The 26815-nt window shown below is 44.0% G+C and overlaps 2 protein-coding genes across 2 annotated transcripts in view; one reads left to right on the forward strand and one right to left on the reverse strand.

Annotated features, from left to right (window-relative positions):
- Positions 1-79: 79 nt before the first annotated feature.
- Positions 80-22805, forward strand: LOC144133160 (retinoblastoma-like protein 1). Its single transcript, XM_077666040.1, has 15 exons — positions 80-455; positions 1715-1796; positions 5706-5846; positions 6791-6873; positions 9002-9122; positions 10500-10598; positions 12920-13037; positions 13735-13877; positions 15719-15898; positions 18020-18091; positions 18210-18312; positions 19544-19578; positions 19858-19914; positions 20277-20438; positions 21215-22805. The coding sequence occupies exons 1-15, from the start codon at positions 265-267 to the stop codon at positions 21401-21403; spliced, it is 1776 nt and encodes a 591-aa protein (XP_077522166.1). The 5' UTR covers positions 80-264; the 3' UTR covers positions 21404-22805.
- A 3206-nt stretch (positions 22806-26011) lies between these two features.
- The window catches only part of LOC144134452 (sperm-specific sodium:proton exchanger-like), a 38574-nt gene continuing 37770 nt past the window's right edge, over positions 26012-26815 (reverse strand). The window contains exon 24 of the mRNA XM_077667365.1: positions 26012-26576. Coding sequence (XP_077523491.1) covers positions 26382-26576 — 195 coding nt within the window. The 3' untranslated portion in view covers positions 26012-26381. The remainder of the gene's footprint in view (positions 26577-26815) is intronic.

The raw sequence follows: 26815 nt of genomic DNA on the forward strand, positions 1-26815 counted from the left end.
ATTTTAGCAGATTTTAACACTTAACATCCTCAGAGACCTGTATCACTCTCAAGTAACGAATCTCGGAGTAGGCGCCGAGGCGCCGACTAGTGGCAAGCTCTGGAGACCGACGCAACCGGCGGCTCGCGCGCTCGCTGCGCTCGCGCCGGATAAGGGACCTTTCAAACATAGAACGCAGGAACGAGTTTGTGTTCGAAAGAGCTCGTGCCCATACCTGCACCCGTGGTTGGATTCCAAGATTTGTGAGACCGGAGACCGCGAGACATGGTGCTGTTTCAGCACACGACGGAAGTACCGCAGCTCCCGACCCCTTCGACGGGACGCAACGACATGCACAACCGTGAGGCCGTCAACCGTAGCCCGTTGTCGACGGCTACGCAGTGCGCTAGTAAGCTGCAGTCCCTTTTGGCTGGCCGCAGAAACACCCCAAGCGAGGCGCTAACGGATCTGTTGAGGTATGCAGTGCCTGCGCTTCTTTATTTCCGCTCGCGAGTAGGTTGAGAGGGCGGGGTCCGGTTGATCTCGTCTTTGCATCCTTCATGGCTTTGGTCCTTGACCGTCCAGTCTGACAGCTTTCATAGCGTAATCGCTGCCCCTTTAAAGAAGTGAACTCCTATGCGCACCGTATGTGGACGCGGTGTTTTCTGTATTTTGACGTCATCTGTTAAACGAATTCTCCTTTCTTTTTGAGGTTTCAACCGTTACGCTTTAGGGAACATATGTTTGCCCCAGCTAGAGAACAGTATCATAAAATTTGCGAGGTTCTATTCCGTTCGTACTTAACATGTGAAAAATGCGTGGCAGCTGAAGCCAACGGGGTACATCTCGTGGTCTGCGTGAGTGAAACTGTGACCTACTTATACAGCGATCTTGAAATACAAGTTGACTCAGTTTTAACAAGGAGAATTGGCCGGCGTGCTCAGCGTACGTAGTAAAAATTGTCGTTGCCTGTTTCCGTTGTTGGTTTCCGGACGAAAATGAAGGGATAAACAAATAAATTACTGAGTGGCGAGGACTTGACTAGGTGGTTAAGCGTTTGGTTGCAGAGCCTTCGGACGCGGCTGGCTCAGTTTCGATAGAGGTGAAGTCCATAAGATGCCCGTGTTCTGTGCAATTTCGGTGCACGTTAAATCACAAGGACTCAAAATTAATCCGGAGCCCTGCTTCGCGGCATCGCGTTTCCAGCTTGCTTATTAACCGGAAATCGTGTCCAGCTGGAAGCACCTGGAAAGTTTACACTTGCAGTTCGCTCCAGCTGTAAAACTTCCAGCTGGAAAATGTCACTCCAGCTGGGAATTCAGCTTTTCCAACTGGAATGGTTACCGCTGACAAAGGTCTGCATTTCACTATTTTCATCTGGGAGCTCTCTCTTCGTTTCCCGTCTCCATCCCTTATCTCAATGCGCGGTCTCACCCTCTGTGTCCGCTGAGAGTGAGACAGTTACTGTGCCTTTTTCTTCCTCTTAATCAGACGTTACTGTTATAACTATAACTGTCGAAAGGCAAAAAATTACGCAAAGCTGTAGTATGCTTTTGTGCTTTCATTGGGAACATTGGCCTCAGAAAGTTGCCTTCAGTCATGTGATTATTGGCATGGCGATGCATTTCTGTTGTGATTCATGGCACTGCTACACAATTGCTTGAATTTCACAGTCTCCCATAATGCGTCTATGTACGGGAGGCTTAAATTACTTTTTCTCTCCGATTTTTTCCAGCACATGTGGCTCCTCACTCGCATCCAACATCACGGAGACCGTAAAATCAATGGGCGAAAAGTTCTGTGCTGCATGGGCCCAGGTAAGCTGGCTGCCTCACCTTTTATTTCTCTCTTGAGTTCTTGTACATCCAAGCTGTTTCAAATTTGTGGGTTTCTTCTTCCTAAAGTTTAATGGCAGTATAGTTTTCTGGGTTGGCATTTATCAGACGAGCGTACTTGCCCTCTTGTAGTGATCACTGAATATCCTTGAAGTTTTTCTTCTGGGCTTGCCTAAAGCTGCGACTTCCTTATGCATAGTTACAGTAAGAACAAACTATGTATGCTTTTTCATTTCCTGGAACTGATGATCACCAGCACTACTTGTGATGATGATGATGGATTTTTATGGCGCAAGGGCATCTATGGCCAAAGAGTGCCATGGCACAAGGTATTTTCAAATTCTCAAGGTGTGGTCGAAGACCCATTTCCCAAGCATTTCACCCTAAATAAGCCGAGCACCAGACCAGGAGAAAGCTTGTACCCATTGTATCACCAGTGGGTACCTGGCGGCACTGGGGATAGAACCCCGCACCTCCCGCATGCGAGGCGGATGCTCAACCACTTGGCCACTACTTGTAGCCACTACACAGCACTACTTGTAGGGGTCGCTAGGCGACCTCCTATTTCTCATTTGTAGGGCAGCAAGCAATGCCCGCCGCATTCATGCCATATGTATCAGAGCTCTTCGATCATACCGGTCGAGAAACTTCCCATTTTGGAGAGCAGTACAAAAATATTGGCCTATTCTGGTAGATCTCACCTTATGGAGAAATAACGAGGTAGAACTCGCAGTTTAGGCAGAAGTTTGTATTTTAAATTTGTAAAGAAAGTCAGGATGGAGGAGATGGTAGCACCACGCTGGGTTCTCTCATTCCGGCTAACTTGGAAGACGCCTGGGGTGAATATGCTGCATTTCGTGGCTATAACTCAGTGTCATCCAGATAGTTATTTTGGTTAATATCAACTTGAGGCAGCATACTTTTTGCTCTTTCGGTAACTTACACCTGCTTGTGTTGTTTAAATTGCTTGATAATCTTTTAAAATGTTCTTAAGAAATCGCACAACGAATGCCAGTATTGTGCTTGCTGGCATCTGCAATAGATGTCACCTGTATTATTTTATTCATATTATTTTTAAAACCACCCCTCTCAATTGTAGCTTTAATAAAACCTATGCATCTTGGTAAACGTCATGCTCATTACTGCCATTCCATGCCACCTAGCAATGTGGCAGTCGTTGCGTCGATGGTGTGTTGGTATAGTGGCATGGAAGCACTGTATTGACTATATTTCATGTCCCCGAGGTCAGGGTTCACTGATGCTTTCTACCATGAGAAAGTGAGGCTACCATATGGAAACATTGGTGCGCTCAGCAAACGTGGAGAAGACCAAATCTAAACATCCGCGGATGTTTCCTTTCCGGAAACATCTTTTCTAAGACACAAGCAGCACAATCTACCTCATGAATTTTGCACCACTATTGCGATTTACAGCCACCTTCGTTATGTCCGGTGTATTTCCTTGTTATATCAGTTAATGAGCTTTGTAAACATGTGCATCACAACACTGCAAATCGTTTGACACAATCCGGAACCGCCTATGACAAATGGTTTGGCCTGTCTGAAGGTCCTTGGAATGCACAGTATTGGGGCAAAAAGGTCGTCAAGGCGAATCCCACGCATACTTTGGGCCTTGTCTCAATTAGTAATTTTATCCTCAAGAACATGCCAAATCATTTGACACCACTTTGAACATTCTGCATCAAACGGGTGGCCCCCAAATTTTATGCAAATGGTGGTCTCGAGATGGGGAGGTAGTTCCACTTCGATGGTCGCTATACTGGCACGTATAAAACGGATTGAAAGTACAGGCATCAATTGAGGCGCTACATGCCCACTGTTGCTAGTGATATACTTTGGTCACATGGTAACCGTTTTGGTCAATTTGACCTTTATTGCAGACAGACGCGTCCTTGACAAATGTAAGTAGTAAGAGCTAACGCTCTTGAAAATATGTTTGAATTGTGCTGTTTCTCAGCGCCACAGCGGGGTATTCGTTTATCTGGGCAAAGAACTTTCGATTGCAACAAAAAGAAATTTAGTCGATAAAACTTTATAAACTGTCTCTTTAAAGTCCAAAGATCTGATTGAGCCAAAGCTCGGTGGTTAGCAGGCTGCCGCAACACCTGTGGCCAGTAACATAAACTGTGTTCAAGTTACAACACTGTAAATTGGTTGTTGATAAATGCCCTATTGCCTGGTAACAAAATCAGTGAGACAGATGCAGTGACAAAAACATGTAGAGATAACAGTCCGAGATGTGTGTGTGCGTGTGTGCGCGCGCGCGTGCGCGTGCGTGCGTGCACTGGCATATATTTATATATGCCAGCATTTCCGAAGTTAGACGGCGAATGGCGACAGTTTTAATGTGTTAGCATTAGAACCCTCATTCCGTCATTAACACAAAATGTTTCTGGCGTTGGCGGCGGTTGGCGAAGGGAAACCACGGTTGCCAGTCAAAGAGTTGAAGGGTGGGAAGAGTGGCGAGGGGTATGGTGTGACACAATTTGATTGCTGGACTGGATCAGGTGAGTGGAGAGGGAGTACGGCGTGTCACACTGCAATGTACGGGCTCGGGCCACCTGCCACCATCAGCGGGGAGCATTAATGGTAACGCATACTCTGCCGCATAAATTGCATTGGTTGTCTGCAACTTTTTTACTGCTCTGAGATGGTGCCTCCGCCGTCTAACCTATGCAAAGCGTCCACAGGGAATAGACCTGGTTTAGATATCGTGTAATTAGCGCAGCAGGGGTTTCCCCAGGAACTGAACTTGGGGGAAGTGTTGAGGATAGAACAGGAGGGTAGTGATTTTTAATTTTTTGCTTGTGTTGTTGATGTGTGCCGTGTAGGAATGCAAATTTTATGACTCCCACACTCATGACAAAGATGGAGAAAATTCGCCATCCATCGTGTGTAACAAAAAAATTCATTAGGAATTAAGCGGGTGCATTCAGAAAAGAAAGGTAGTGTTAGGGAAATCACTGACTTGCTCTCTGTCACCACGTGGAGTGAGTTGTCTCCCTGCTGCTCTTCATAGAGCACCTGTTGGTACCGAAAGGACTTCCGCACTATTATCATTTTAATAACCTCTTATAACAGTGATGCGGAAATGTTCTAAACTACCAGAAGGACCATTTGAAGGTTCTTAGATGAAATGCAGTTATTGTGTGTTGCGGTTAACATCTGTGGGGATTTTGATTTCATGTTTCTGGTGCAGAGAGTCCATTCATCATTGTTCACACTTCCGTGAACGGGTGGTGATATGACATGACACGGAGTAATACTCAAAAACAATCTTTTTATGGGGTGAAATTGTGCCTGCAGGACACACACACACAGAAAAAACTGTACGTTGTCACTTATGAGGGAACCTCTGAACTGGAGCGGCTTTGGCTTATAGCTGGGCTTCTTACTCAGCAGATACATATGTGATAGTGTTGCGACTGAACAGGCGTGGTGTTCTACTGTTAGCCACGAGTTTAGTACTTAGTCGCAATAGCTGTTTTTTTTTTTTTTTGTGCGTGTGCAGCCAAACTGCAGAAACATCACTGCATCGAGAAATTGCTGCATCGGAAAGAACACCGCATGGTTGAAATTGATCTTGAGGATTTTAGTGTGGCACATTCACCCACATGGCCCTCAACGTATGGTTTGGGACATAAAAATAGACGTGTAAGATGTTTGCGACTCTTTTTATGAACTGTTCAGTATGTCTGTGCGTGTGAACAGTGCTTATTGGGAGCCTTTGTTTCATTGGAATAGAAGCTTAATCGTGTCTCTGTAAATCAGAGAATGCGCAGACTTGAACGTAAGTTTCATGGTGTTGTTTGTCATTCATATTTCTACAGTTATCTCAGATGTCGTGCAATGATTTCATCCTTGCTCTCAGTGCCCACCTGACCAGCAAGACGGCGACACGCACGAGGATTTAGCTCCCAGGCAGCTGCGCTTGGGGGAGACACTGTTCTACAAAATGTTGGAAAACATGGCTGCTGAAGCACGACAGCCAAAATCAAATGTGAATCAACTGGTGAGTGTTTCAGATTTGTTGGCCTCGATGACAGATCATACATGCAAACACAACAGTCATTGAAACCCAGGAAAGCATAGCGGTATTTTTTTTTTCTATAATTTTGAGTATTGACAGTCGGTGTAGGAAATTAGCGCATAATTAATTTTTAAAATCATGAGAAAGTAGACGGGAAGACAACCACAGGGAGCAGAAACGTGGGAGATGGGAAGAAGGTCGGCTGGGCCTGCTGCCTCCTATACGCATTTTTGTCTTGGTCTGCCTGCCATCATTGCCCTGAAAACGAACTCTGACCTTGAATTACATGGCGCACGTCTGCTGAAACCTCGCATGGAATAGATTTGTGTAAAGTGGTAGCAAGGGGCCTACTTTGCTGCTGGGTAGCGAATTGCTCGCTCATTCATGACATGGCTCGTGGCATGACCTGTTGGCCGCGCGAACAGTATCGGTAGTGTGTGATGTGTACAGCATACAAGTTACTATATTGCTGCAAAAAAGGAAAGCTGATCATATTTTTCAAGCTGATTTCATCTGTTTAAAGTTATTTTTAAAGTTGACGGATTTTTCGGACTGTTTGATTATTTGGAGCAATTTTTTTGTTTTCATCCTACTGAGCCCGAAAAGTCAGTCAGAGAGTGTGTTCCTGCTATCTATCCGTTATCACACAACAAAAATATTGTTACATTATCGCTTGTTTAGTTTCAGAAATGCGCTTTCATAAGTGCTATCACTGTAGTACAGTAACCAGCACTCTTGTGCCCATGTTTATATTGTTTGTTAATGGTCTTGTGGTTGCATAGAATCGCCAGTAGTTTTCTTGTCGTTGCTCCATCACTTCCGGTTAGCTTTTCCATGACTGTACATTTCTTTGCACTTCTCATGCGTTTGAGTGTGGTTGACTTGCGCTCTGTTGTTGTTTCTTCTTTTTCCTGCTCGCATTGCAGACGTATCTCAGCAGCAGCGTTTTTCAGCGGCCACTCTTTGCATGCTGTCTGGAGATAGTCATGTTCTGCTACAACTCTCAGCGGTAACATTGCTTTCCCTTTTTTCTTTAACTCGCCGAAAGAATGTGGAGGGACAGTAATGGGCTTCACTTTGTGCTGAGAAACAGCTATGTCTCGGAAAATTTCAGGGCAAATTTAGTTTGGGGTGTCGATTTCCTTGCAGATACGTGCAGTTTCTGGAGATCTGTGCATTAACTCATTCGTAACTCCCAGTGATTCCAGATGTTCCTTTCAGTCGAGTTTGGATGGTCTCTGAGACCATGTAGAAGCTGTAATTTTAGCCCTGAAAATCACTGTTGATGCCTTTCTGGTGAATTTGCACTTCACACTTCAACTGTGCTATATATGACAGCTGGAGGTTATAAAAAGATTTATAGTAAGAAGAAAAAATTTTCTCTTCAAACGTAGAGATCTTCTATAACACGGATCAAAATGGTAGGCTGAAGGTCATAGTTACAACAAGCTGTGGCCAGATATGTAGCCTGGCAGCCCTTTAATCTACGCCTTGAGCATCCTAAATTTAGTGCAGTGCATTTGCATTTTTTTTCCTGTTTTCTTTTTCTGGAAGGTTGGGGAAGGTTTTCTGAGGCTCGGTGACAAAAATGTCAGCAATAAGTTCCACAGACTGATAAGTCCAATGTACTAGAGGACAAATAGACTGTGTGAACCTGTGTTTTGCCTATCGTCAGATAGAATGAGCTCGTGTGCCACTGACCCACAGACTCTGCCCCTAGCATGGCTGTTTCCATGGGCTGGTAGTTGCACTACCTAGATACTGGGTGACATAACAAGCTGAAAGGTATTCAGGCTCTAAACTCTCGGGGTAGAAAGCGTGCTGAAGTGTTCTGTGTACAAGAAGGCGTGTACACAGGTATCAGTCAAAAATACAGAAAACTTACTTTGATTTTAGCATATGTTTGACTGAGTTTCAGTTTCAAAGCTTATTGCGAGGGGCACCAGCAAGAAGGAAATGGTTTTAATCTTTTTTTTTTCCAGTTGTGATGCCTTGCGGCCTCCCACACAAAGCAAAAAAGAAAGGCCAGGGACATTGTGCTGAAGATGTGCGATATTATATTGTCCAAAGCATATTGGGGATTAACATTGTATTCCACAGTTAATGATGCCTTGCACAATTTTTACGGGGAGAAGTATGTTACCCAAAATGATGCGTCTCTTCTCTTTTAAAAGCAGTTCGCTTGATTGCTAAACCTGCACTCTAACCACGAATATGCCTATATGGGAGTAAGAAGGGAGTGAGCTGCCCTCTAGCGAACTCAGCTTACCCTATTTTTACTCCTGCCTGTTTAGAATATGTGCCTGGGACACAGAAGAAAACTTGGCAGCAGCTCAGTTAGTGTGATTAATGATCATCAGATTGAATTAATTTCAGTGTATATGGCTGGCTGCCATTTTTGTCCACTGCGGTGTTTGTCGAAGTGCAGATAGGTACATATAGCGCAGAGATAATGGCATCCTTATTTTAAAAGCACAGGAAACCTGAAAAAAAAAAAAATGAAAAGAACAAGTTTTGGGTAAACTACTGTCCACAGAGAAGAGAAAAAGAACTTGTAGACAACAAGCATCACTGGTGCTTATCAAAATGCAAAGTCGTTCCAGTTCTCGTGCATGCCATCATACATCTCGCATCATTTGGTGTTGGTGGCATCAGTCGAGGAAATTCCGTGAGCTTCGTGATGTAGGAAGAATCCAACATTATGATCAAGTCTTGCTTCTGAAGAGATGCATGCATCTGCAAAAAGTAAAAAATATACAAATGGAGTTTGGAGATTTTGCGACAGTTGTTGAATGTGTCTTTGACTGTCTTGGTGAGACAGCTGTCTCAAAACGGGTGAAGTTTTTCATTGCAAAGAACAACACTGTTATGGCAAAGTGAAAAAATGAAGCTGCAAACCGTTCTGTAGTGTTCTAGTTCCTTCCTATGCTTAAAAAACAGTTGATAAGAACATTTCATTCAGCCGCACGCATTTATTGTAGACAATAATGTAAGAGCGAAAATGGAAATACGTACAAGATTAATGTGCATGAGAGAGTGAGTTGGGCTTCATTCTTTTTCATTCCTGTTTAGACCGTGATGTGTGCTGTGTGGCAGTCGATTATTTTGCATGATACATCCATATTCTGTGGCCACAGGGAGTTTCCCTGGATCTTGGAGGTGTTCGACTTGATGCCCTACCACTTCTTCAAGATCATCGAGCCTGTGATTCGCAGCGAGAAGGGTTTGTGGCGCGAAGTCGTCAAGCATCTGAACAACGTGAGATGTTACTTGTTCGTCATCTTCATTTTGTGAGGAATGTATAAGGCTGTTCTAAATAGCTTTCCTAAAGCCAAGAGCCACACAGGCCGCCACATGCACATTTGTACAGTTGAGCCCACTTATGACGGTCGCAGTTATAACGAGTGCTCGCTTGTTATGAACAAGCATGGTGCTGTCATCAAAATATTCATTAGAACAAGGGCTGTAAATGAGGAGGAGCTGTAAATCTCCAATCAGTTCAACTTCGGTGCTGCTGCTGGGCAGAAGCAGCGCACACAAAACAGGAAGTGCAACTGATATGCTCTGCACACGTGTGTGTTGCACTAACTTTGTCACTAGTGCACAGTGGCACACAGGTTCTCCATTGCCATTGCCATAGAGCCATTGCTTGTGTGCTAAGCTTACTTCCATCAGACTTTGCACACTAGCGAAGTACAACACTTTTTGAGCTATATATATATGGAGCAGAAATGTTTTGTCTGGGTTTCTAGCACTGTGAGGGTAAATAAACTTTACTATCAGCATTTCAGAATGGGCAGGTGTTCATGTCGGTTTTGCAGATTATATCTTTGAGCATGCTGAAGAGACAGGATAAAACTGGCACTTTTTCGTCTTTGTGAAATTGAAGTCAGATGCTTGTCAAACTATCAGTATTTGAGAGCTGTTAGTTTGGGAGCATTTGAGCTTAATTTCAAAGCATTCTGAGAGAAGCTATTTGGGTCAATAGTGTCTTTAGGGCTACTGATTAATTAAATTTTTGCCACATGGCATTTGCACGCATGACATTTGCACACATGGAATTGAAGCTTAGCGCACTCAGTACAGATACTATTGTGCCAGTAGGAATGTTACTTGCTGCTTAGGGCAGACTACAAAAAGGATTGAGAGAGCTGTCTAAGTAGCAGACATATGCTAGGTATTGCTTCGGACTTAAGGGGCTAAGTAGGCTACATTTTATTGCTACAGTTGAAATTAAATTGTAATTAAACATGCACTTGTGTTAGCAGATGAAGCATGTTAGATTAACTTGTCGTGATTTCAATGAGTGCTTTTCTTCAGAGCATCCAACAAGCTTGATTGTCTGAGGACATTCTCATTTGGGATGCTCTATTAGGATACAGTGAGGACATATCTGATACATCAGTTTGAAAGCAAAAGGTGTTTGTGTGCCATAAAGACACTCTCAAGGGTTTATTTTCTGGGATTGCCTGTCACTCTGGGTACTTTGTATGAAAGCTTCAACCCACCAGAAAGCTAAGTGAATCTAGCAGCAGGTGTGAAAAGAAATTATAAATTAAATACTTTGTTGTTATTAAGACCTGCATGCTGCTTTTCTGCCTGGAAGCCAACAGGTGAGGCTCATGGGTCTTGCAGGTTGAAGAGCAAATCGTGGAGTGTCTGGCTTGGAAGGCCAACTCGCCATTGTGGAATGCCATAGAGCACCCTGGACAGTCCGTGCCTACCTTTGAAGAGGTTTGTCTTGGAATACGTGTTGCTATTTCTAGAATGTTCAGTGTTATTTAACAAAGTGGTGTTTGCCACATTGAAAATGTGTGGTCTGAAAACGGTGGCCATTATGCAAAAACGGCATGCCATGTGGCCATGCCATGCCATGCTGGCGTCATGAGTAAAATGGCAACTATGTGAATACATTTTCCCTTTTTTTTTATTGCTGCAGGAACTGAATCAGGAGTGTTTGGATAAGGGTAGCTTTGTAACTGAAAATTAAAAGGTTGAAATTGTCTATAACTTTCTCTCCTGTATCGATCCGGCGCCACCTTCTGATCACGAGGAGACCTCTCTCACCTGAAACGGAACTTTTATAGGCTAGAGAAAACCCATTAATGATTTACTAGTGTCACCATCACCGAGCGGTTTTTGCAACTAAAACGTGTGCGTCAGCACCGTTTTTTGGGTGCGGATCCCAGATGTTACGCTGCACCATTGTTCACTTCGAAATGGTGGCAACCCTGTCCTTTTTGGTTAGGACATCAGAAGTTTTAATCGACTGGCAGGAAGATTTTTAATTCAATTTTCTTGGTGATGGTGATAAATGCATCTTTTGCTGCCATAAAAACGTCAGCATAACTAGAGAAACCAAAGAATCAGTTGTCACTGAGAACTGTAATTGGACGAAGTCATCCTCAGTGTTCATTAAGAATTCTTAAATATGAAAATCCTGTTTTCCAGTCTTTTGCCAGTGGCAGACTTTTTCTGAATCCTTGCAAGCCCTTGAATAATACCTCTGCCACGAAGCGTCGCCGTGGTGGCTCAGTGGCTATGGTGCTCGGCTGCTGACCCACATGACGCGGATTCGATCCGGGTCGCGATGGTCACATTTAGATGGAGGCGAAATGCTAGAGGCCTGTGTACTGTGCAATGTCAGTGCACGTTATGAACCTCAGGTAGTTGAAACAATCCGGAGCCCTCTACTACGGCGCCGCTCCTCATAGCCTGAGTTGCTTTGATATGTTAAACCCCATGAAACCAAACCTATTTTCCTTATTTTAAGTCCAATCCTAATGAAACTATCACTTTGCTCAGTATTTTGTACTGATTTCAATTCTGAAATTACCTTTTTCATAAATTTTTTAGTTCCTAAGATAATTAATTTTAATTAGTATGTCAGTGCAAAAAGAAGGTTAAATAAAATATAATTTTTAATCCATGGCTACATAGTATGGCAAGTAAAAAGTGCAATAATCAAAGCAGTTTTTCCATTTTGTCCTCATTAGTAATTTCATAGCAGTTTAAATAGCAACGTCTAAGGTGTGAACATCATGCATCGATAAACTTTGCAAAATTATACATTTTTGAAACGTGATTGAACAGTTGTGCTTTGATTATTGTCCACACCGCACCTTCAGCTTCCTTAGCAACCGATATGACATCTCTATCTCTCCTAGATGTTGAGATATCAGAATACTAAGATGTCCAGGTGTCCAAATTTTTTAGGCTATTAGATCTGCTGCTGCACAAATTCAGCCCACACAATGATCTGAAGTTAATATCATGGTCAAAATACTGATTTCCTGAAGGAAAGAACTGGTAGATTGAGAGAATAATAGCTGTAGATTCCAGAAATGCCATTTTTGGAAAATCAATTTTGGCTCATTTTTTGGTCCCAAAGACAGTGTTTCCCCTTAATTAACCCTGAAACTTTTTTTTGTAGAGCCTCTGTAAATCCTGCTGGCAGCAGCGTAATTTGCTGCCTTAGTACTTTCACTTTGACTCCAGAGTTCCTAGGCAGTGACATCAAATAAAAGCTGTGAACAAAGCCTCTACTTGAAGAAGTGCAAAAAAACTGATAGATTTCCTTTAAGGGACAGTTCCTGCGCAGTTGAAATTAGCCAGTTATAATAATTTCTACACATTTAAGAATGGTAAAACTGCGCATACATTCCTAGTTGCATACCTTAAATTCATGGCTTAATTAAGAATTATCCCATCTGCTGCCAATGTGGCAATATGCTTATGCAGTTTTAGGTTGTTTTGCATTAGTGTTAGCTTTTGCCATGAGTTATCTTCAGAGAGTTCTGCTCTTCTGGTAGCTGAAACTTTGACCTTGTCTTGATAAGTATGTTGGAGATGCTTTATCTAGAATACTGTTAGCAGTTGGCGCACTTTCACAAGTATATAGAAACAAAAAACTATTCTCATTTTTACTGTCTATATCTTACGTGGTGCAATGGGGATTACAGGGTTAACATATTGTGCTGGTGACAACAATAGTTTCGGATGCTAACACAGCCTTGCTATTTGCGTGTTGCATCAGTGCCGGTTTTGTCGAACAGGTGCAGCCAGGTCGTCAGATTGAGAGAGTTCAGGAATCCACTGAGAACAGTGTTGGCAAGACAGCTCCTCTGGAGGACTCCAGCAGTGGCCAGGGCAGTTCTGGGTTGAGCAAACCAGGTAAGTATCTGGGAGAAACTTTTCTGTAGTTAACATGTTTTAACGGAAAACATGTACGTAAAACATGTAAGTTTTCCGTATTAACATGTAACACGTAACTCTTGAGTTACAGGTGTCTCTCTGAACCATCCAAAATTGAATACAATGTGAGAGACAAGACAAATGCGATTTATTTCATTCTAGGCCTGACCCCTGTCAGGCTGTGAATGCTGACAAAAAGGCTTGAAATGGCCACATTGCAGTGAGCGGTGAAAAAGGAAAAAGATAGGAGTGATGTTAAGAGACTGGAAGAGAGTTAGAGTGGGTTAGGAAACAAATGACAGTTAATGACGTCCTATTCGAATTCTGGAAGAAATGGGCATGGGAAAGGCATTTAATGTTAGGGCAAGATAATCAGTGGTCATGCATAGCAGGGGGTGCCGGGTCGTCAGCTGGGCGGAAGAGATTACGAAGTATGGTGGGATATAGGTGACTGCAGCTGCCACAGGACGAGGTTAATTGGAGGGATATATGAGAGGTCTTTGCCCTGCAGTGGATTTAGTTAAGCTGTTGGTGATATGTGATACATCTGGAATCTGAAAGGATGCACCCAGAGGCAGAGTTTTTGTTTGAGACAGGCTGGATGCAGTGCACAGTAAATGCCACATTTATTGGATGTAGCAGCTGGTGACTACACTTTGGTATTCTTGTTTCTCAGCTGTGCGTGAGGGCTGTGCCACCAGAAGCCAAGGCAAGGCTTCAGCACCTGTGACCGGTGATTCAGGGCCGTCGACATCCAAGGTTTCTAAGGAAAACAGACCACCGTCATTGCCACGTGCGCTGGTGATTTTCTTCCGAAAGGTAATTACAATGACTGAAGGGCCTTGGATGCTGTGCACAACTTATTAGTGTTATTTGAAATTAGTAGATATTTATCATTTTGAAATTTCATCTTGTGAGTTTTGATGCTGCATCTTAGGCAGCAGTTGGTGTCACAGTCACCACGATAGGTGTCGCAGTAGTTGGTGTCATGGTGTATGACATTAAGGCAAGCTGCAAAAATGGATATGAAATGCTAATAAGAATACAGAAGAAACAGCAAATGCCAGTAAACTTCTGTCACTGTCTGATGCGCCTCTGAAAGACAGAAGAAAAAAAATAGTGGAAACTGCTCCTGATGGCAGGCTGTTCCGACTGAAGGTAGTTCTAACAAAGCGAAGATTGAGCCAGTGACCAAGTCGGGTTGAGCGAGTTGCTCAGTGACCCAACTTCATCGTGTTACAATGCTTCATCCATACCAGACACTATTCTGTCGAACCTTGGCCTAAGCCGCACGTAGTGTTTGAGATGAATTCGTTTTTACGTGGTAGCGTAAAGGTCCCATGTCGCAGTAAACCCAGGATCGTCAGCGTGAGCGAAAATCCTTTTTTGTATGACATGGCATAGAGCTACCAGCATGTGGTGGCCAGGGGGAAGCCCCTGTGATTTGATGTACGACGCTGCCCCAACAGATGGTGCGTGAGCAGTATAAAGTCTTCATTTGATTTCTCAGTGCGGACTCTGCGAAGTGTGGTTACTGTGCAATTCTGTCATTGTGAACAGAGAACAGTGTCCGTGTCTGTGTAAATGCTGTTGTGCCATATCCTTAAATTCGGAGCTTAAGCGTATTATTGGAAGTCTCATTGCATGCAGATTGTTGGAGAGCGCTGCAAAAAATTGGTGGTTATCAGTGGAGAAGCAGGTGCCAGTACTGGTATATGCTGCTTTTGGACGCTTATGAACGTTACTGTTTATTTTCCCTCTGAATCAAGCCAGTGGTTAAGTAATGTTGAAAGTTTCACTTTTGTCTTCTATGATGTGATCTGGCATGCAATGTGTAGTGAAAGAGTGTGTTAGCTTTTTAAAGGGACACCGAATACAAGTCCATTGAACTTCTGGTCTAAGTAAAACTCGATTCTATGGCCCTTTCTTGATGTCCTGATGTTTTTTTTGCAGAAGACTATGTGTGTATTGCTGAGAAAAGTTCATTAAAAATTTGTAATGATCAATGCGATTGAAGCGCCAGAGTATGCATTAGAATTGGTGCTCCCCGCCTGAATTGTGCAGCTTCTGCCGCTGACGGTGTCAAGCCATGCAAGCGTGCGGTGCGATCCAATTCCTCAATCACGGTGTGACACTCTGAACTCCTGCTGCGCTTTTGATCCAATCTAGTAATCGCAGTGGGACATGCCGTACACCATCTCCACTCTCCCCCATCCACTACCCGTCTTCTCCCACCGACTCTTCATTATCCTCTTCTCTCCTGTCCTCTGAAACTGGAATGGGAATTTGTTTCTCTCTATTATGTCACCTGCCAACCAAGGCTTCAGCCGTAATGATTTTCCCAGCATGAAGGTCCTAATGCTAACGCATTAAAAGCTTAGCACATCGCAGTTTATTGGCGAAAAAGGCAGGCCATGGTGGCACTTGTGTCATTTTTTGGCCTTTTCTAGCCCATGAAGTCTCTGTTTTCAGTGACATATGCTCTTTGTGATTGAAGCATGGCAGCTTATCGATACGAGTCAACTTCAGTGTAGTCCTCAGTGTGTGTTTAATAGGGCTTGGCAAGACTGTTATGGGTGTCTGCACAGATTCACAGCTGTGGATGATCTGGGCTTTTCTTGAAAGTATGGCAGCACAGGCTCTCTCTCGGTTTGGAACAGGTGTACCACTTGGCTGGAATGCGTCTTCAGAACATGTGCGCAAGGCTGCCCATTGAGGGGGCGGACCTCCAGAGCAAAATATGGACTTGCTTTGAACATTCGCTGGTGCACTGCACCAAACTCATGAAGAACCGCCACCTGGACCAACTGCTCCTGTGTGCAATCTACATAGTCACGAAGGTAAGGCTGTGCACAGTAGCTGCTTGCTTACTGGCTGCTGCTTTTCCTTTCAATTCTGTGTCATGCTCATCTGAGGATTCTCATACTGGGTTCCCCAAGCACCTAAGTCTGCACATGCCTCAATCATTATATTTCCTTTACCCACGTTATTATGGGACTGACCATACTATAAGTACTTACACCAGACTGTTTCACTCTTCAGGTAGTCATAATTAGTTGACTGGGCGGTTTAAAGTGCAGCTCTTAAGTGCCCGTTTGTCTTGGCATGACCGACAGAGTGAATGCGGATCAAAGTGGCAGATGAAAGTATGGTGATAGCAAAGAGAGGGGTTGCAAGGCTAACAAACAAGGAAGAAAGCAGAGGAGGAGAGTACGGCGGGGGCGTGAAGAGGAAAGTGGAGGAGGAAAGTATGGCGGGAGCATGAGGAGAAAAGTGGAGGAGAGTACGAAGAGTGGAATTTGCAGGGGAAAAAAAAACTAAAAAGCAAGTTGCCCAGCCTGCACGGAGGAGAAGACTATAGTGGGAGTGGGTGAGAGCAGTGTCGCGCTACGTCTGTGGCGGCTGTTGTGAAAAGTGCCGTCTGAGCAGAGCCGTGGGTGGTGGCACTAAGTTGTAGATTCCTATAGCTGTGCGCTTAGGCTAAGCTGAGGCCAATCGCCGTCGCTGATCGGCACTGCGTGTTTTGTGTGCGACTGCCTACGGTTCAGATACCCCAGTAGCTTCACTCAAATTTCGCATTACCAGGTGTTGTAATCGTTGGCGAATTTTTTTTAGGGGCCATGTGTCTGCATGCTCCTTTTTCACACACATTAGGTGGCAAGGGGCAGAAGCCAAGACAAAAGATTTTTCTGCACATTTTGAAAGCCACTGAGGTTCTCTAAGGTAAAAGAAGACTGTGAGCCTCAGCTCTAAGCTAAGCAGATGTTTTAATTAGACTTGGCAGTATGTTTCAACAAAGTTGCAAAATATGGTGTGTCAGAGACCACCAGTTGGTGACCCTCTTCTCAAAAAAAAAAATATATATAGATTTTTTTAAGTATGTGTTGTTTATGTGTAGTTGTAAGCAGTCAAAAGCTGATGTTCACTGAATGAAAATTTTGAGTTCTCTCCTTTTTTAGCACGCATGCCTCGTTATGCTGGATTCCTTATCTGTTTGTTGGAGTATGCATTTATGTGTCTGCTCCTGCTGCAATTCCTGTTGTCTGGCTCTGAGCACTGGACTTCGCGGCAGAAAAAAAGATGATGATGCATGTTAGTTGTGTTCAGTTCACAGGCAACTGTGAGTGTAAATGCTGCGCACTGAAATGTGTTTTGTGGCAGTTATCAAGCGCGAATTTATGAAAGTAGGCCATGCTGTATGACATGAGTGTTAAGCATAGCTTGTTGTCGCCAGAGAAGAAGCATTTGTTGCTTTGGAACTAGTCTCGTTGATGAGTTACACCAGCACACATTAGGTGTCTTTGTTCACAGCCACCGTGCTTTCGTTATGGCCCTGTGGGGCCAGTGCCACTGATATACTAGTGTGGAGAATTGTTTCTAGTGCTGTGTTGATTCACAGTCGCAGCCTTGGAACTTTAATGCCCTGGCCACCCCTGCATTCTTCCTCTCACTGTGTGCACACACTTTTGAATAGAAGAAATGTGCTGCCCAGCAAGAGCGATTATCATTGCCAGTCGTCTTCCTGGCTCCTGGCTTTTGTAACTGGGAAGGTTTTGATTGGTTTGCAGTAGAAAAGTGGTGCACAGTTGTTTCTTGTAGTGGACGACAGAGACCACTGGGTGGGACTACAGTGACAAGGATTGGAATGCACTCGCAGTGCACCCACCCTGTGTGTTACTAATGATTGTGCTCATATATCTTCATACCTGTCTTCTTGCACCTTGGGTGGCGGCTACGTTCTTGTCCTAGTGCCTGGCTCTTTTATGCCGAGTTCCCCAGCATGAGCCACCAACTAGCCTGTGTTTCCACACTTGCATGACCGTTGTGCACTGCTCATGAGCTATAAGTGTGGCAAAGATTTGCCACTTGTGATGCAGTAATGGAGTTTGGTATTATAAATGTTAAGAAAGAAAGAAAAAACCTACAATAGGGTATTGAAATGCATTGCAATTGCCTTCTAGGTCACCAAATTTGACACCAAATTTCAAGACATTCTTCACCGTTACCGAGACCAGTATCAGAAGAAAAGCCACGTGAGTAGTTGTGGCTGGGTGACGACCTTGGAAAAGTTTTTGCATGTCACTCCTAGGTGTGGGCTTGTTTTTTTTGTTCTAAAATTTTGCTTTTCCTCGTTTTGTTTGAATGCTGTAGGTGTATCGTGAAGTCTACATGACGACCGCTCCAGCTCACGGTCGCTTTGACAAGTGTGCGAGCTGCGACTCAAAGCCTTACGGCGCATGCGAAAATACTAAAGGTAAAATCACTTATCACCATGCATTACCGCCGCCATCATCATCATGAGGTGTAACTCATCTGCTGCAGTACAAAGGCCTCCCCTAATGCTCTTGAATTACCCTGTCACCACCTTATCTTGGTAAACTTTGTGATGTTATCTTTCCTTGTTGCTCCACATTGATAGGCTTCGCTGGAATACCCCCTTATATTGTCGCTGAAAAAAAACGTATCAGAAATTCAAATACTGATCTTCTGCAACGTACTGTTTAGGGTTACTTTTCCAAAGGTAGCTTGGATCGTGCAGAATGAGCCACTCCGTGTCATTGTTCAAATGAAAAGATTTGAACAGGTGCGGTAAGGAAAAGTTAAGTGGGCGTGACAAAGCTGGTGATTGTTTTTGTTACCTTTCCATTCTTTTAACTGTTCATTCAACAACTATCTGTAACCATTCTGACATTTTGTATGAGATTATCTTCATGCGTGTAACAAATTAACCATTGCATTATCCAGTGTAAAACACGAAATGGATTTCAGGAGGCACGGATATACTGCAGTATTTAGGTGAAAAGATGTTTGTTTTGAATCTAAATGACAAATTGCAGCTGAAAGGATTAATCGTCCCTTCAGAATGTGCAGTCCAGCTGTCCACCGACTGTGAATCTGTTACTATGCCTTTCCATTCTATATAACTAGTACTTTAACCCCTACAGATATGCACATCTCTCTCTGGCTTCAGAGCAGTAAGGAGGCTCCTGCCTAGAGCTATGCTATGCACCAAGTGTGAGGAGTCTCTAGTGCACACAGGCAATAGTTCTGTCACAGGGTTTCCCGCGTTACGTAGTATAGCGTAAACTGTGTCAGCTTTTGCTGAGGAAATGTGTGTGCTCATACATGTGAATTGTTTTGGCAGAGCGTGCTGTCTGCGTGTGGTCATCACATGGGCTGTCACCTCCCAGCTACATGCACAGTCCAAGTGATGCTTCGAAGAGTTTGGTGATGCCCTACAACTGTGCATTCCATTTAATGATGACAAAGGTTGCACAAAGTGCGAGGCTTGGTGTGCACGCTGGGGGTGGTCATGTGACCATGGACTGACTGAAGCCGCTTTGTAGCGGAGGGCATACTAGTAATGTCTCTCGCTGTAAATTTTTTCCGAGCTGAGTGTAGAATGTGATTTTGTCATTGTACAGTAGCATTTGGTAGAAAAATTTGCTTTACGTTCATGCATTGCTTGTTTCTTTGTGTTTCAGTGGAAACGGCGGACATCATCGTGTTTTACAACAACGTAAGCCTTACCATCATTTCTTAGATTTTCCGAAACTTGGCCCACGTTAGCATTTGCTTCCCGTCCTGGCATACCGATTGGCTGTTTACAAAATGGCTGTCAGTTTTTCACTAATTGCCACCAACTGTGTGGCGAATTTGGCTGATGTAGTTGTGTTTCTATGTGAAACAAGAACAAGACTCAACATGGCATGCCTGGCATTATCTCTGTTCCGTGTTAATACTCTGAAATCTCCTCTGTTAATGTAGTGAATGGTATTCTTTGTTGTCTTCCTTCTAGATCTACAGAAAAGATATGACCTCATACGTCATGAAATTTGCTCCGGGTTCAAATAAGGTATGCCACTTTTAATTTTTTTCTTCTTGGAGAAAACACTTTTCAAACGATTAAAATATTAAACAGCTTTGACTCGAACTTGTAAGAGCCTTTTCATTGTTTAAAAAAATGAACACAAAATATTTTGGTGAACACCAACATTAGATTTTCATTTGAGCACACTTAGTGAATGCAGCTCTTGAGTGTGCGGTTATTGTGGTGCTGTTGATACCACATTGCTGCTTGGTTTGCTGTTATCACCTGTGGCCATCAGCACACATCAGTGGCATCAGTGACATCTCTTAATCATGCTACATGTGCTCTCATTGTCCAACACATGGTGCCGTTATGCCGCCAAATGAGATATAAGTTACTTATTGCAGGACGAGACCATTTGCCTCACACCACTGCCACAGACTAAGAGTGCAGTCACCTTGCCAAAAGTTGAGATTTCACCCAACGTTTTCGTCTCGCCACTGAGGCCCAACAGCTATGTTGCCTCACCCAACCTGCGGGCCTACCATTTCAACCAGAGTCCAGCCAGGGTAAGTTCCCGTGTTGAGACGCATTGTCAAGGACTTGTAAGGCTACAACAGTGAGTGTTTGTGTTTGTTTAGGCACCTCTGTCAGGCTTGAACAAACAAGCTGTCTTCTTGACGCATAATAATTTTCTCTCATTCTCTTTGACAGTGATAAAGGCTTTTAGCACGTTGTGTCTGTATGCCATGCTTGGCTTTTCAAAGTGTGGCTTACTGTGTCACCTCATTTTGTACAGGGTTGACTTTGAGTCAGAATGCTGCTGCCTTGTCTTCAGATAATCGGAGGCCCCACTTTCACACTCACCCATTCTGCAGTGCACAGTTTAATTTTTTTTTCCTGTGCATAAACTTCGGACAATGTTTATTGAGCTATTTTGAATGGGTAAATGTGCTATTTCATTATTTTGGAGAAAAATATCCTCACAAAATGCTCATAGCTTTTTTCTGATAACTTTTTGTTGCTTAGTGGTCTTGTGTCCTTTGCACTGTTTAATAATGATTGTTTATAAATCTTGGCTTCTAAAGCCTGACATTATCTTTGAAGCATTATCTTTTGAGAAAAGCAGGTGTACACTGTCTGTGTAGATGTTTTCAACATTGCAACCCCCATGCTGCAGTGCCTTTATACATTGTGGGGCAATCCATTGATAAGTACAAATCAAGGATAATCAAGGATAGAGTTTTCATGCATAGTTGAGTCCACTGTAAGTTCGTTTAATTACTTGATGCTACTTGATGTTTCCTGTAGTAGGCATTTTAATGTTTCTACCAATTTCCTGTAGGACCTGCACGAGATCAACCGCTTGGTGGTCGAGGGTGTCGAGAACGTGAAAAGGCGCATCCTGCTTGAAGGCGATGAGCCAGAAGATGGCGGGCCTCCCCCTGCAAAGCGGCTCTTCGATGAAAAAATTATGGCGGTGATGAAGGATCGCCAGGCTGTTGATGGGAAGGGTGACGATTCAGGAAATTAAGCCAGAGCTCAGGGCTTCCAAGGTCATTTCTTTGGGCACCTTTGTCTGCCTTGTGATGAGCTGTTAGCATCATTGTCTTATGCCCTGTCATGTGTTGTTGGTTTTTGTTTGGAGGTGAGGGTTATCCCGGTAGACTTGTGTACAACGGTGCCGTTACGGTGTGGCATGCCTTGTCTCGTTGAATGGTTTTTCGTTCCGAATGCGAGCATGAAAAGAAAGTCTGCGGGTCAGCAGTGCTACATGCTTGTAATTTGTCCCGTATTTTGCAGGGCAGAAAGCAAAGCCCTTATTTATGAAGTAACTTATGTAAGGAAAAGGGAGTGTGGGAAGGGCGGGCGTTTTGAAGGAAGTTGTTGGGGGGGCTGTTCTGACATGCACAAGTTGCTCAGCGTACCTCAAAGGTCACACATTTGCTGTATGCGCTTGTACTAATGTAATCATCTTTCCTGGTCTAGTAACTTTTGTGCTTTGTCTCATGTCTCTCCAAAGGAGTTGACTGTTGATGTGTTAACTTAGAGCACCAGGTTTTAAACCTGTCCTGTTTATACAGTTTGTCAGACCCTTTTTTTTTTATCGTAAACTGACTCAGCTTCTGGAATTCAGGATGTCTTAGTTCCTGCATGCCTTTTTTTCCTCTCAGCATAAAAACGTAACTCACTTTGTGTTACAATTCACCGCATGCATGTATTGCAACATGTACAACACCATCAGCATTGTTAGCAGAGTCTGTTTACATTGCATTTTTACACTACATTTTGTTTTCCCCATGTCACATACGTTATACATTTTGTCTTTGATGTGGGTTAGTTTTTCACTTTTTTTTGCAGTGATGTCTGCGACTGTGTGTGCAAAAGCATGTGCGATAAAAAAAAAAAAGCAGTCCAGTCAAATGTGTGTGTTGTCTGGGCATTGCTTCCACACTCTTCTTCGGTGCTTTATTTCATGCAAAGAGATTTCTTCGCTTTTCTTACTGCTGTAGCAAAAATGGCATGTATACTTTTTGTCTAGTCAGCCCAGCATGTTCAGTGGTATGGTGTTCATGTGATGTGTCATGTCAGACAATCAGGATTGTGCCAAGGTGTTTCTAGTGCAGCAGTTTAGCATGCATTTCGCAATGCTTCGTGCCTGAGTTTTTTCTTTATCATGATGTGCAAAAAATAGGCAGTGTCTTTTTGGTTCCATTGCGAGTTCAGGTTTCAGTGCAATGTACATTGTGCATCATGACACTCGTTCATCCAGGAGAGGCGGAGCTAGATTATTTTTTCTTTTTGGGAGCATCTGCAGTCAGTGGTTGATGGTTGCTGTGGTTTGGTTTGCGAGAAGTCTGTTGTCTCTAAGTTCTTTATTTTGTCCCAGTGCATCCCTGTATAGCCCGTGTGAATAAAGTATGATTGGACATTCATTTCACATTTTGATGGGCATGCATATGCCAAGTGCTTATGTTGCCCGAGGTCATTCAACCAGGCCGCAGTGGTCGATTGAAGTGATGGTAAAGGCTATTGGCCAAACCACAGAAAAATGCGAGGAAATGGGGATTGATGAACAGCGATAAAAATATCGCAAGAAGATGTCAGGAGGAAGAGCAGAGGAGTACAGATCAGAAGGGCAATGTCTGAATGCCTTGACTGGTTCCACAGGAAGCTGGACACCTGCTGTAAGACTGTGGAGAGGGTGATGTCGGTTTTCAGCATTATTGAGCCTGCTTCCATGGTGTTTGAGACCATAGAAATGCTTCAGACGTAGAAGTCTAGTCTGGAGTTTTCAGGAGATGAAATCGTTTCAGAGATCTAGTTGTGATGGCACCTCGAAGCTTCCAGAAAGTACCTTGATGCCACTGAGACGCAAGCCGCATAACAGTTCTTGAAATTTATCGCTGTATGGCAGTTCTTTGAGTCCCCCCCAAACTTTGCTGTTTTCTTTCGCATTTTCATGATCTATGCATCAGTTGCGTCATGTGAAACTTCCAATTAAAGCAAACCAAAATGCCTTTGCACTCCATCATGAGTGGTGATAGGCTGTCAAACATAGCGACTGACCATCGAAAAAGAGCACGTACTTTACCACTGTAATTGATGAATTTCCAGAAGCCCAGTGTCTGAAACGAACTGAAGGAAATAAGTACGTGTTATGTAAAACCTCTTGTCGCACCACTGTTCATTTCTGATCAGTACGCATACTGTATACATAGGGCCCTCCGTTATGGTTTTTTATATTTTATGTTCTAATTCGGGTACAAATCTGGTTGTTCAGAAAAAAAGAATGCATAATTTTGGATTCTTCAGGTTCTTTTGCAGCAAAAGAATTTAAGCACTCGTTTTCGTGCGTGCACGAAATTACCGATTTTTTGCACGATATTTCACAACATGGAAATTTTAAATGGGCAAGAGCCCTGGAGCTTGGCGTTAGCATGGATACCACTTGATTTATGATGCCGAGTAAATTTCTGATCGGTTCACATTTTTAGTCTCCATTGCTTCCTAAAAAAAAAAACGTGAAGTGAGGTTTAGTGTCAAGAGTTGAAACGAACACTCCTTTTGAATAAGCACACAATATCGGCCAACTTTTGTGCAGTGTCTTCAGCTTTGTTCAGGAATACAAGCTCATTTCCTTCCCCTTGTGTGTTCTCTAGAAGCGGCATTTTTGAGGAGAATTTGGGTTTAGCTAATTTTTAAGAAATGTGTTCGGGGGCCTACACTGCCGTTTTGATTGGCTCAGATCGCCGCAGCATTCACAGCACGGCAAGCGACTTGGAGATGCGCGTAGTCAAGGTGTTAGTGCTGGTGCTCAAACACCGTTGCTCCGAATTTGGATATATATACTCCCTTTAAAGTCTGTATCTTCCTGGGAACAGAATTTTTACACTTTTTGTAAGAAAACACCCACACGAAGAGATTTCATGGCTACACCCCCAGTAGACCTACGGGCACCAGGTTCCAGACGACCGAGAAGGAGTTTTCGCATACAGTAAAACCTCTATAATCCAATCCTCGATAATTCTGTCGCATGAGCCCGGCCAGCACCTACATGGGTGGCGCTCGCTTAATTGGACGGGCTACTGATGGGGGTGTGTCCAAGTACAGCCAGCACAGCAGGGAATCATCCAAATGGACCTTGTCAAGCCTCAAAAACGGCTACAAAAAAAAATTAGTAGAGTGATTGCTCAAGTGAAGCGGTGGTCCCGGGTTTGAATTCCAGGCCGGAACGAATTTTCTATAATTGCGAAGCTTCTGAGGAAGCTGTATAGCTTGGGTGGATGCCAATGATTGTAATTACTCCCTTATTAAAAATTACTCCACCTTGTGGGATTCCCACAAACATTTGACCAACACTATTCCCACTTCGAGTTATTGATCAATTCGCTGTCACCCTATCATGAGTTCAGTGTTCTAGAAACACTGTATGCCATAAGCTTGCCGTCCCGATTAGCTCAGTTGGTAGAGGAACTGTTCTGCAGGGTGAAGCGGAGGTCCGGGGTTCGAATTAACCCAGGACCAGAACAAATTCTTTAACTACGAAGTTTGTGAGCAAGCTGTATAGCTTTCCTTTGTAGCCTTATGGTTGTGCTTGGGTATACGCCAATGAGTTATTACTCCCTTCAAATCCACCTTGGGGCCCGGGATTCTCCTAAACATTTGATTACAGAGTTATTACTGTATTTCACTTGCATCGAATAGCGGCCGCTGTTGCCAGGTTCGTATTCGTGAGAGCTGCAGTGCAGCAAGCTATAGACCAACACCTGTGTGTGACGTAAACGATTAAGGTGCGATGGCCCTGCTGTCGCCGGCTGGGACGACTGGGGTAAAACTTCGGGGGGAAAAGTAGGCTTAGCGCCCATAAGAATACATGTAAGCAAAAGTTTTAAAACATTTTTTTCCGATTTCACAGAGCAACTACGATATCGTATTCCTTTGTGAAGAATAACCACGTGAGGGAACAAACGCGTGTTAATGACATCCTAGTCAAAATCAAGAGGAAGACGTGGGCTTGGGCAGGGCATGTACTGCGCAGGCAAGACAACCGCTGGTCCTTAAGGGTAACGGAGTGAATTCCAAGAGAAGGTAAGCGTAGCAGGAGGCGGCAGAAAGCTGGGTGGGCGGATGAGATTAAGAAGTTTGCAGACATAGGGTAGGCGCCGTTGGCAAAGGACGGGGTTAATTGAAGAGAGATTGGAGAGGCCTTTTCCTGCAGTGGGCGTAGTCAGGCTGATGATGTATTTTTAAAACACCTACGCATGGGAGTGACCTCCGGCTTCGTTACGGAACGGGTGCGCGGCACATATAAACGCCTCTCAGCAAAACTTCCAGAAATATTTTTCTTGTTTCACAGAGTACCCATGAAAGCAGCGAGTGTGTGTCAAAGTATATGGTACGTCGTTTCGAAGCTATCTCGTAGTTGCACCATGAAAAATCACTTCCATGCATTGCAACGGGCGGTCCGCCTGCCGCTAACCTACTTGGCGGGCACAAAGAATTGAACAGAAGCTTTTCACATGATAACGCTATTTTATTGTCATTATTCGGGTTAACATTGTTAACGCATGCAAATTTCTGAGAGACGGATTTCCTAGCTAACTCTTGAACGATTTTTTTTTAAAAATCTAGTCCCGTATATAGTCCAACAGATTTCAAATCGTGAGTAGTCTTCGAGCTAGCCGCTAGTTCAGCACCTTCCAAAGCTAGGATATAGCCATTAAATTGCATGGCACTGCATACGAGGAACGAAATTTCCTCTGAAAAGCGCAGTGGTGAAAACAAAAATTCGACATTTTCGCCACTGCGATGCCTTTTACGAACCAATCACAAATTGCGTTCTTTGCTCACGCGATTTTAGTCGAAAGTGTTCGGCGTATGGTTGATGGGCATACGACGAACTGTGCGGAAAGGCGGTACGGCTGTCATTTATCAAGGATTCTATCATACAACACGTATATACAAATATGTAGGCGCGCGTTCGCGCCGGTGCGCGAAGCGGGCGTCGGTCAGCGCCGACTGGGGGCGAGGGCGGGCGTCGACGGCGGCTTGTGGCTGGACGCGATTTGGCGCGTCCAGTGCTCGGCAGCCTCGGTGGAGAAGAGCTCGCCCGGCATGTTCTGCCAGTCGAGCTCGTTGGGCAGCCGGTAGCGCTGCTTGCATAGCAGCAACAGCACCGGCAGCGGACGCCTCTCGGGGTCGCCCTGTACGCACCACAAAGGGACTCATGGTTAGCGAGCCGCCAAAGCATAGCCGACTGTGCGTGATAGTGGTGCTATATATATACAGCTGAACCTCATTATAACGAAGCTGAAGGGTCCCGGCGATTACTTCGTTATAGCCGTAGCTTCTTTATAGCCAGTGTTGACAAAGCTTCCAAGGGGAACCGTCATTCCTTCGTTATATCCGTTATTTCATTATAAACCGTTTCGTTATAAGGGGG

This window comes from Amblyomma americanum, chromosome 5 (genome assembly GCF_052857255.1).
Source record: "Amblyomma americanum isolate KBUSLIRL-KWMA chromosome 5, ASM5285725v1, whole genome shotgun sequence".
NCBI lineage: Eukaryota > Metazoa > Arthropoda > Arachnida > Ixodida > Ixodidae > Amblyomma > Amblyomma americanum.

Bases quoted from the DNA above. Each gene is read 5' to 3' on its own strand.
- LOC144133160 (XM_077666040.1), top strand. From the start codon at position 265: ATGGTGCTGTTTCAGCACACGACGGAAGTACCGCAGCTCCCGACCCCT. The intron at 13,878-15,718 runs GTAATTACAATG...GGTTTGGAACAG, and splicing joins TGGTGATTTTCTTCCGAAAG to GTGTACCACTTGGCTGGAAT. The intron at 19,915-20,276 runs GTATGCCACTTT...TACTTATTGCAG, and splicing joins TTGCTCCGGGTTCAAATAAG to GACGAGACCATTTGCCTCAC.